Here is a 10825-nt window from a genome sequence, read left to right on the forward strand (position 1 = left end):
ACCCACCTGGCACGTAAGTAGACCTTTTTGTTCAGTGCAGCATATGGAAACCAAATTGCCGTGAAGATGCCTTTAGTGGGGTAAAGCTGCTGTCAACAGCTCCAGCTAAGAAGGGCGTGTCTGTAGCCAGCAGGGCGTGGGCAGCATTTGTAATGTAGCCTGCAGGGGTTCTGCTCCCCCCCATCCCGGCAAGGCCTGTGGCAGTGGAGTGTGCAGTCTCCTCAGTTTGCTGGCTGAAGCAAGACATCTTCCAAGATGGGAAGATGCGGAGAGCCTGGCAGGAGTCCTTGTAGAAACTGTGCGCTGCTCTCTAGGACTGAGGGGAAGCATCTTCTCCTCTGCATTCCCTCATCCCAAGGATGTGCCTGTGGAACTTGACATTTCCTGCGTGCTAAAAGAGCCGTTGGCTCTGTGCTGAAATCCCAGAACCAGCTTGGCAAAGGCCTCTGAGATAGACATTTTTAGAAGAGTTCTTGTATGCTCCTGCACGCAGGAGCTGTTCCTGTGCTGTGTCACAGTAGAACTGCCACCACGGTTGAGGGGGACTTGGGGGAAGCTTTTCTGTGGAATCATTTTCAGCAAGCTCATGGGAATTGCTGTGTGCAATCTCTTCAGAAAACTGAAGTGCAGGAAGGGGAGGAGCTGTAGCTCCTGCTGGGTGGGGTGGGGTTGGGCAGAAGCATTGACTACTACAGAACCACTTGGGCTTTCTTAGTCTCACGTTTCTGTGGCTTGAGTGGCCAAAGAGGACAACAGGTAGACACAAGGCAGCATTTTGTGCTGTTGTCTTGCTTGCTGTGTGGCACACGGGTTGCTGCTGGAGGGATGTAGTGAAAGCAAAACGCTCTGCCCTTGGGTTGACTTCTTGGTGGGCTTGCCCAGTGCAGGCAGTTTTCTTACAGCATCTGGTTCTTCTTCCCTTGTGTGTTGCAGGTCACATTGCCCATGCCTGGAGAGAATCCGGTCCGTGGGTGAGTGGGAAAGGAGCCTTTGGCGTTGGTAGCATTTGACGACTTGGAGCAAGCTGTGAGCTGGGCCTGTTGCAGTCCAGTGCCAGCCTGGTCAGATGAACGAAAGTACAGTCCAGGCTCTGTGCAACAGCAGCAGCAGCAGCAGCAGCAGCAGCAGCAGCAGCAGCAGCAGCTGCAGGGGATCCCTGCCTGTTTTGTCTCCATGTTCCATTTCAGAGCTTTTGATCAGATGAAAGTGGGGTTGCTTGGTGCTTTGAGCCATGATGGAATTTCTCCTGTACAAGAGAGTGCGGTCGCATCTACTTGGCCCATTTTACTTGAGTTTGAACAACTGAGGATCCCATTTCTCTGCAGATGATTTCTCCTTAGTGCATCTGGGTCTAGAGCAGAGTATAAAGAAGGTTGCTTGTCCCTCATGCTGCTGTCTGTCTGCAGAGCACAAAACAAACCTCGGAGCGTCCTCTGGCTGTGTGTCTTCCTGAAGACGAGGCCAAAGGGGAGGAAGATGCCAACCCAGCTGCATCTGCTGCCACTGCAGGGCCTGAGCATCCAGCATCAGTAAGTGGCAGCTCTGGGAAGCCCTGTGGCTGGAGCAAAGCAGAGCTGCAGGTTTCTGATCAGACAGCATCTCCCATGTGTGGCTGAAGATGCTGAGGCCTGGAATCTTTTCAGCGCTTCCAGAGCGCTTCCCCCAGCCACGAGCCCTTGAAAAGGGGTGTGGAACTCGGATGTTTAGACATCAGTTTCCCACTATTCTGACAGGGGCTGTGAATTTGTCTTAGCAAGAGACAAGAGGTAGCATTAGGATGTCTTTGCCCTGGGGAACAAGGGAGGCCCTTTGTGCCCTGTGGCTGTGCAGGCTCTCTGTCAAAGATGCAGTTCAAAGCAGTGCAAAGATGCAGTTCACAGCCTCGCAGGGCATGGAGGAGTCACTGTCCCCAGGAGGGACCTGGCGCTCTCCATGGAGCAGCTGTCAGTAGCTAAAGGAACAGCTGAGATACAGCGGGGTCTGCCGCTGAATATATCTAAAGGTTCTGCCTGACAGGTTCCTCCCTGTCCCTCATGCTGCTGTCTGTCCACAGAGCACAGGGGCAGCGTCAGCACCTGCTCTGGCTGCCTCTGTACCCGAGGAAGAGGCTAAAGAGGAGGAGGGTGCCAAGGAACCTGCCCCTGCGGTCAGCCCACGGCCTGAGCAGCTCACATCAGTAAGTGCCTGCTTTGGTTAGCAGTGTCTTTGGTGTCATTTAGTCCCTCGTGTAAAAGCAGCCTTTGGATTTTGCGCCTTGAGTTGGAGAAGTGGGCAGCAAAAGCCGAGAGGTGAAGAGCCCTGGATGTGGCCGGCAGCATCTTCCTAGGGGCTTGCATTTGAAATGGGATCAGAGGGGCATCTCTGCCAGGCACCCTTCTGACCCAAAGTCATTTCTTGTCCCAGAGCTCCACCTCCTCTGTCCTGGCACCTGCACGGGCTGCAGCTGCAGGCTCTGAAGAAGCCTCCAGTCCCCGAGCTGGAAACTCGAGCACGAGCAGCTCGTGCACCTGGAGCACAAGCAGCTCGTGCACCTGGAGCACAAGCAGTTCCTCTGGCAGCACTGAGGACCTGCAGGAGAAGACAGAGGAGGAGTGCCTGGCCATGCTGAGTATGTCCTGTGTATTCCTTGTCTGCTGGAGCAGTGCCTTGTGTGTGCATGTGTCAGCATGAGCTCCTCCCACCTCCTGTTCTCCTCAGCGGAGTGTCGGGTCCTGAGGCCTCCACACAGGACCTGTTGTTGTGCTTTGAGGTGGCGAGAGAGCACCTCAGAGGCTCTCCTGCCTCTGAGGGCAGCTCGGCCTGGCTTGGCTTTGCCTGAGCTGCCCTCTGTGCAGAAGGGAAGCAAGAGATTGTTTCTGGCTGAGCAGGAGGCTGTGACCTAGCGAATGAGTGGGCCTCAAGGAGCTCTCTGGGCCCAGCTCCTGGGGGGCACAGCCAAGGTCATCTTCAGAAGGTAGCCCGGTCCTAAAAGATGAGGGACCTCATTCCTAAAGCCCATGCAATGGGTTATAAGATGAGCTGCTGCTCTTGAAAGGGAGAAAGGCATTGTTTAGGCAAAGTGCTGAAAGGTGGAGATCGTGCCTCTGCTGGAAGCACTTTGCAATATTCTTCCTGTTCTGGAAAGGGCAGCTGTTGATAAAAATTGATTCCAGAACCCAAGATGCCTGCCTTTACATTTGCAAGGATTAAAGCTTTGGTTGAATGTCACAGAGTGTTTATTCCCAAGAACAGAAAGATTTTGTTCTTCCTGCTGCCCTTAATGTTTCTAGACAACAATCACTTCTCTTGGTTACTGCTGTCTTTTCTGATCCGTGTCTCCTCTGACTGATTCTCCATGTGCTTAGTTTTTAGTTTGGACAGTCAGGCTTTGCGCAGGCAATCTGTGCTGCAGAGCTGACTGTTTTGTTGCTGTTTTGTTGCTGTGGTGGTAGTGGTGGTGGTGTTGTAGTGGTGCGGTTGTTGTTGTGGTTCGCTGAGTGACTGAGAAGAAAGGGCCTGGTGTCCCCAAGGAGAGCGGGGAGAGAGAGTGGGGCTGCCTTTCTGATCTGCTGCAGGGTGGGATCTCTGTTGTGAAGTGAGCATCTTTCCTTTGGTTTCTTTCAGGGATGCTGGTGAGCGAAGGAGATCCCGAGGCTAAATACACAGAACTGGAAACTATTGGCAAAGGGTGAGTGCAGCCACCGTTCCTTCTTCAAAGGGAGGGGCTGTGTATTTTGCTGGTGTCACATCTCCCCAGCGTGACGTCAGGCAAGCTCCAAAGCTGTTCAGACACTGCGTTGAGATGCTCCCGTCCCTCAGTACTGGTCAGCGTTTATAGCTGTGGTCCGAAGGCATGGCAAAGACACCTGGATGCTGGCAATGTCTTTTCTGCGGCAAAGAGCAGCGCCTGGCAGATCTCCTGTCCCTCAAGTGTGTGGCACCTCTTTGCCGCTTTTCTTCGCAGAAACCATTTTTACGTGTCCCAAAAGAATACAGAAGATGTGGGAATGAAAGGAGCAAAAAGTGTGCTGCCTCAAAGGTCAAGTTAGCAGCTGAGAGCTGCCAGAGAACAGCTGTCAGTAGCATTTCTTTCCAATATTTTGCTGAAAACAAGATTCAGTGCTCAGGATGACCGTCACCTAGTCTAGAAGCCAAAAGCAGAGGTGAAAGAAGCAACTCTCTTTTATAGCTGAGGTGGCAAAAGCCAAAGCTTCAGGGAAGCGCCGGTGCCGATGCACTCTAGAGGAAAAGGCATCACCTGCCTGATGGCAGAGCCCTCATGGATCCTGTGGGGATTTGGCCTTTCCTGCAAAGAATCCCCCAAGCTGTTCCCTTTTGAAAGCCAGCTCTGCTGACTGTAAATGGGATGGATTTGCAGCATTTCCTCTGGGAGCAGCCAAGTGTACAAGAACTCGCCTGAGGAGTAGAGTCCTTCCTGTGTCTGGGGCACCGAAGAGAAGCAGCTGCTGATGGCTCTGGACCCGGAATGAAGCTGTCTAGGGATGCCCTGTGTAGAGTACTTCTCCATTTGTGTGTGCAACAATGGAGGCCTTCGGCTGCTCTGGCTGTGGCTGGAGACTACTTTCCTTGGCAGCTGGAGGAAGGATCTGTCTCTAGATCTTTTCCTCCAATGGCTGTTCCGTGAGTTCAGGCTTCTCAGAAGGCCTGTGTGGTGTTGCCTGAGTTTGGCAGATAGACTCCAAGGAGAGGTGTGGGAAGGCCCAGCCGGAGTGTGTGTGCCTGGAAAAATCCCACCCACGTGCACACACGGAAAGAACAAAGGGAAAAAGACCCAGACCAGAATCTGTCGTGTCCCATTTGAGATTTGCCCCAGGCCTTTTCTTCCCGCTGGACCGCAGTGTCTTGCACTTGAAGGGACTAAAGGACTTCTCCTTTCTCCGCTGCTGTTTTGTTTCTAGGGGTTTCGGCACTGTGTGTACGGCAGTGGACACTGCCACAGGAGAAGAGGTAAGCGTCAGGCAGCGCCGCAGCTTCTGCAGCTCTCGAGTGCCCTCCCCTCTGCTGTCAGCTGTGGCTGAGCTTTGGCTGGCCAGTAGAGCTTTGCTTCCAAGGGCCACTGAAGTGCCGAGCAGTGTCCGCCTGCCAAATACAGTGGGGACAGATTTTGTCCTTCTCAGCTGCCCCAAGGAATGCGAGGAGGCCAGGCGGTTTCTCTCCTAGGAGGAGACGCAGCCAGCTGGGTCTTAGTGCCAAGGTGGTGTCTTAGAGCACGGCACTGCTCTTTGGGGCCGGCAGCTCAGGATTCCTGAATTCTCGTTTCTGGCTCGTAGCAAATACATGGGAATCGTGCTGGTAGCTCCTTAGCCACCTGCAGGGCTGCCCTTGGGAACTGTGCTTCGAGAGAGAGGTCTGCAAGGGGACTCTCAAGGGCCTATGCCATGCTCAGAGCCCGGCGTGCATGGCTAGAGGATCAAGGCGTGGGCTATTCCTTTTTGCAGTCAGGCAGTAATTGCAAATGTCCGTGGTGTGACGGAAAGTGTTTTAGTGCAGCAAAATGACAGCTCCTGAAGTGTGGAAGGGCTAGGGTTGTCTTTTTGGGAGGTAGCCTCAATGATGTTTTCATCATCACAGCATTTTTTCTGTAAAGTGAGTAGGGTTGTATTTCCTGGGGTTTAACCCTCCAGATGCTTTTAGGACGGCATTTTACCCGTCATGTCTGTAAGAGTTTGCTGTGTTGTTGTGCACTCAAGAATGCCAGCGGTTGCTGGAGTAATGATGTAACCCCCTAGAACTGCCAGTGGTTTCCCAGCAGTTTGGCTCCATTTTCACCGGCACAGAATGGCTTCCTGCTTGCAAGAGGTGTGTGAATGGAAATGCTGAAGATAAAGTAAGGCCCTGGGGGAAGGCTGTGGGCGTAGGGAGTGTTGTTAGAGCTTTGAGGTGGAGAGTTTAGAGCGTGTTTCGCCTGGGTGTACAAAGCAAAGGCTCTCTGGCTCTGTGTCCTGGGACTGGCGCCCAAGCGAGCGGCGTAAGAGGCTCTTGCAAGCTCAGCTACGAATTCCTCTGATGTCCAGTCGCAAGGCGGTTTGGCCCCGCCCAGCTCTGTCATCCCAAAATCACTGTCTCATCGTTCCCGTTGTGGTCTCCTGCCACAGCCTTCTTTGGTTCACGGTTTTCCATGTCGTTTCAGGTGGCCATAAAGAAAATCAGTCTCCTGCGAGAGAGCAGCACCGAACTGTGCGTGAACGAAATCCAGGTCATGCGCGACAGTAAGAACGCCAACCTCGTCAACTACATAGACAGGTGAGTGGTTCTGCTCTTCTGCCATGAAGGGTCATTGCCATCCTGCAAGCCAAAGGATCAACCACTCCTTTGGTGGCTGGCAGAGAACAGAGCTGTTAATTCCTGTTTCTCTGCTGATCTACGGCGTCTTGGGAGGAGATTGCACTGGGGCTGCATTAATCTTTCCTGGCATACCTAGTTTGAAGTGCGCTTTCAAAGACCTGACTCGGCCCTATCTTACTGAGCCAACAGCCTCAAAGTTCCCCCCTCCCTGCACTTCATTTTCCAACAGGTTTGGGGCTTGATTTTTTCCCTCGGGTCTTAAGTGCTGACAAAGCACTGTAGATCTTATTTCCTTTGCCTGTTCCCAGTGTTTTGCATTGGTGTGGATACCAAGAAGGCTTTTAGACTGCACAGAGTTCAAGGCCTGTGGAGCCTAGTGAATGACTATTCACTTGCTCCTGCCTTCCTCCGAGAGAGACACGGAGACAAGAATCCATCAGGTCATGTAACTGTGCGCATTCATCTCCATGCTGTTGTTTCCTCCTTTCAGCTACCTGGTGGACGAGGAGCTCTGGCTAGTGATGGAATACATGGACGGAGGCTCTTTACACGATGTCATTAGGGAGACTCGTATGGCAGAAGGAGAGATAGCAGCTGTCTCTCGGGAGGTGAGGGATGGCGCTTGTGCTTCCCGTGGCTTGGGCGGGATGGTCCTTCCCAACAGGTGGTAAGGAGAGGAGTGATTTCATCTTCCCAGCTTGCTTCCTGCCTTTCTGTTACGACTGGCAGCAGCAAGAGCATCCGAAGTGCCTGCCAGCGTGCCTGCCCTTCTCCAGCTGTGTTTGTTTGTGTCTGCCTCTCTGAACACTTGCCTGGACCCGAAGTGTACTGCATTCCTTCCCTGTAAGAGCAAACGGGTTGGTGGCACAATGTCAGACAAGTGGCAAAGACAAAGAGATACTCTCGGGACTCTCACAAAGCTCAGGCTCAAAGGAGATGCTTGCACCCAAAGTGGTGTTTGCAAAAGCATCCGCTGTCGTCTGGCTGGAGAGAGCACAGCCCCTGCAGCAGCGCTCCTTCAGTGTGTGCTTGCAGGCCACTGGCCAGAGGAACAGTTGCCCTTTCTGTCTCAGAAGCGAATATGCATGCCCTCACTTAAAAAGGCACTGCTGTCCTCGTGTTGGAGCAGCAAGCTCTTGCCCTTGCCAGCAGCCTGTCCTGCCATGGCTCAGCATCCCCCAGCGAGTCGGTCTTGCAGGTTTGCCACTTCCCTGCTTGTAGGATGAAATCAGATGAGGAACTCTTAGGCTCGTGTTTCTTTTCTCTCTCTCAGTGCCTGCAAGGCCTGGATTTCCTTCACTCCAAGCAAGTGATCCACCGAGACATCAAAAGCCACAACATTCTCCTGGGCTTGGACGGATCTGTCAAGTTGGGTGGGTGTTGTTGGCCAGGCTCAGCCATGGCGGGCTGCGGTGTGGGGCTGCCTTTGAGTGACTGCCAGGTCCCCAAGAGTGGTGCCCGTGGCAGTGCAGGCTGCCCTGCTGCGAGCACAGAGCACAGCTGCAACGTGCAGGGAGGTGTGGCTGGGAAGAAGGTGTCAGGAGTGGCTCTGGATTGTGCGTGTCCCTTCCCAAGTGAGGCCGTTACGGGCTAAAGCTTCAGGGGACTGAAAGCCACTGCCCGAAACTGGGGGCTTTTGCTCAGTGGCCAATTCCGTATTTCCTCGGCTGCAGGCCGGAGGAATGCCAGCATGGCCCCTTTTGCAGCCAGATTCCACACTGCCTTCTGGGACGTTGGTACAGCGGGGAGTTCTTTGGTTTGCTTTCCTAATTCGGGGCCGACTTGACCAGAGGGCTTTTTTCTCCTCAGCTGATTTTGGCCTCGCTGCTCAGCTCACCCCTGAGCAGAGCAAACGGAGATCAGCTGCCGGGACTACTCACTGGATGGCGCCAGAAATTTTCACCAGGAAGCCCTACGGCCCCAAAGTGGACATTTGGTCCTTTGGCATCGTGGGGATCGAGATGGTGGAAGGAGCGCCTCCTTACCTGATGAACACCTCTGCCATGGTACGCTGCAACTGCTCTCAGACTCTGCTGTCATTCTAACAAAGTCTGCCCCCGTTCTTCGGCCCGGGAAGCTTGCCTAACACCTGAAGACGATAGGTTCCAGGCCGCATAGTCTCTCGTGCTTCTTGTCCAGACCGTCCCCTTGGCATTTACTCACAAACAGCACTAAAAAATCCTTTTGTGATGCCTTTTGCTTGATGGAAGCTCTGCCTAAGGGAGCAGTGAGCAGTGTATAATAATAGATATTATTTTATGTAATAATCCTTGGAAACTGTAGAGTTCGACCAAAGTCCCTCTTCCAAATTGCCTGTAAGAGCTGGTGTCGTTCCTCAGAGAAGCAAAGTGTGCTTTTGCCAATGGAGTTGCTCCCAGTTTGGTCAGCCATTGACATCGGGGGCACAGCAGGAGCCTTTGCATAGTGGACTAGCTGTGGCTGTCTCTGGCTTTGGGCTCTTTTGTGTGGGGTAGGAAGGGCATGTCCAAGCCTGTGGCAGGGAGGGAAGTGCCACTGGAGAGTGGAGCTTCTCCCGTGGGGTCTGGGTGAGCGGTTTGGCGTACGAAGGAGACAGGCAGAGCGCGGCGTTTCCTTCTTCTCTAGGTTCGACAGCTGATAAGCACCGGGGGCACCCCGAAGCTGCAGAACCCCAGGCAGCAGTCCGCTTGGTTGCGAGACTTCCTGCACTGCTGCCTGGAGACAGACGAGGACAGGCGCTGGTCTGCCCAGGAGCTTCTGCAGGTAAAAGGCCAAGCGGCTGCAGGGTGCGCCAGCTGCCCGCTGCCAGGGGCTTCCCATCCGCTCAATCCAAGGCGTCAGAGGGGCACCAGTCCTAGGAATCGCCAGTCTCGGGGCTTTTCAAAGAAAAACGAAGGAGAATCCTGGGTGGGGATGGGTTGGAAGGAGCCTTTCAAGGTCACCCAGACCAAGTGGTCCGCAAGGAGCAGGGACGTCGTCAAGTAGATCAGGTTGCTCAGGGCCTCATCTGAGCTGACCTCGAATGTTCCCAGGGATGGGGCTGCGAGCAGCTCTCTGGGCGACCTGTGCTGGTGTTTCAGCACTCTCGTCACAAAGAGTTTCTTCCTTAGACCTGATCTGAATCTGCCCTCTTTGTGTTGAGAGCTATTATCCCTTGTGCTAATGCGACTGTGCTTGCAAAAAAACATGTCCTCAACATGCTGTGAAGCCCCCTGGAAGTCTTGAAAGGCAGCAAGAAGGTGTGCCCAGGGCCTTCTCTTCTTGGGGCAGAACAAGCCCAGCTGTCTCAGCCTTTCCTCAGAGGAGAGGTGCTCCATGCTGAGATGGTCATTTCTGTGGCCCAGTTTTGCCCTTTGGGAACACACTCAGTGTAATGTGGTAGCAAAAGAAGTGAAGTAGAATAATAGCAGGTAGGGAGGGCTGAAAAGGTGGTGGAAGAAGCCAATGAAATCAGCTCCTGGCAATAATTTTGAGATTTGGGTGTGGGAAGGAAGGAAGGAAGGAAACAAGAACGGAGGGAAGGGAGGGAGGGAGGGAGGGAGGGAGGGAGGGAGGGAGGGAGGGAGGGAGGGAAGGAGGGGCTTTGGGCAGCTCCCAGTGAGCCTCAGAGGGGCCTTGGCTTGGCCCTCCTGCCCCACTTGTAGAGGTTTGTGCCACCAAGGTGGGGACAGCTGAGCAGGACTTGGCCAGGCTGGCCCATTGCTGCCTGGCACAGCCATGTAGACGACGTTGTGGCAGAGAGGGAGCGGCAGAAGGTGCCGCTCGGCTGTCCCTGCTGTGGAGGGAGGTGCCAGCACTGCTCCCCCTTCAAGCCAGCGCTGAATCCGTCAGCCACTTGTGTCAGTGGTTTTCAGAACATGGGCCAAAATCCTACGGGGATCAGCCTTTCTCCAAGGGATTGGAGTTTCCTGAGGAATGCCTTACGCTCCTCACCTTTTTTTAGCAACTAAAATAGCCCATGACCTTAGAAAAGGGCAACCTCAAGAAGCCTGTTGAGTGTCCTGATGAAAGGAAGACATGCAAGCTGCATTCCCACAATGTGGGCACAACAAAAATCTCAAGAAGCTGCAGACACCTGCAGGATTAATGGATTTGTGGGATTGTGAGCCATGTTTTTCTATGGTAGCAAGGTCCTTGACGTGGAGACAGAGGTGCAGAGAGTGCCCTCATTTCTGCGTCTTTCTGGTAACCAGAGAAAGCCTGTTTGAGCCCATGAGGAGTGGAGTTGGGAAAGCAGAAGTTAATTTTTTCCTTTTCTCTTTGGGCAGCATCCGTTTGTAACCTCAGCCAAGCCGACCTCCAGCCTGACGCCTCTGATCATGGCAGCGCAGCAGTTTATGGCCGACAGGAGATACTAGCCCTGGAAGAGGCCACTTGTTGTTTTTTTGTAGTTGGTAGTTTTTTATAGTTGGGAGTTTTTTATAGTTTGTAGTTTACAGTTCATAGTTTGTAGTTTCTAATTTTTTAGATTGATAGTCAAAATAAATACTCTATAAAACTTTCATTGGAAGACTCGCTTTGTTCTCACCCTGTGAATAGGCTCTAAATTTGCTTCTGAATG

General features: G+C 53.3%; 1 protein-coding gene across 1 annotated transcript; it reads left to right on the forward strand.

Annotated features, from left to right (window-relative positions):
• Positions 1–945: 945 nt before the first annotated feature.
• Positions 946–10622, forward strand: LOC138103871 (serine/threonine-protein kinase PAK 3-like). The gene is made up of 13 exons (XM_069002480.1): positions 946–971; positions 1047–1206; positions 1407–1529; positions 2054–2176; positions 2404–2608; positions 3604–3667; positions 4899–4947; positions 6131–6243; positions 6776–6893; positions 7559–7658; positions 8095–8291; positions 8890–9027; positions 10533–10622. Exons 1-13 carry the CDS (start codon positions 946–948, stop codon positions 10620–10622), a joined length of 1506 nt encoding a protein of 501 aa, XP_068858581.1.
• Positions 10623–10825: the final 203 nt, after the last annotated feature.

Source organism: Aphelocoma coerulescens (assembly GCF_041296385.1).
Source record: "Aphelocoma coerulescens isolate FSJ_1873_10779 chromosome Z unlocalized genomic scaffold, UR_Acoe_1.0 ChrZ, whole genome shotgun sequence".
Classification (NCBI taxonomy): Eukaryota; Metazoa; Chordata; class Aves; order Passeriformes; family Corvidae; genus Aphelocoma; species Aphelocoma coerulescens.

Excerpts from the sequence above, each read along its gene's own strand:
- LOC138103871 (XM_069002480.1), top strand. The coding sequence starts at position 946 with ATGCCTGGAGAGAATCCGGTCCGTGG. Across the intron at positions 1,530-2,053 it reads GGCCTGAGCATCCAGCATCA|AGCACAGGGGCAGCGTCAGC; the intron begins GTAAGTGGCAGC and ends GTCTGTCCACAG. Across the intron at positions 2,609-3,603 it reads GGAGTGCCTGGCCATGCTGA|GGATGCTGGTGAGCGAAGGA; the intron begins GTATGTCCTGTG and ends GGTTTCTTTCAG.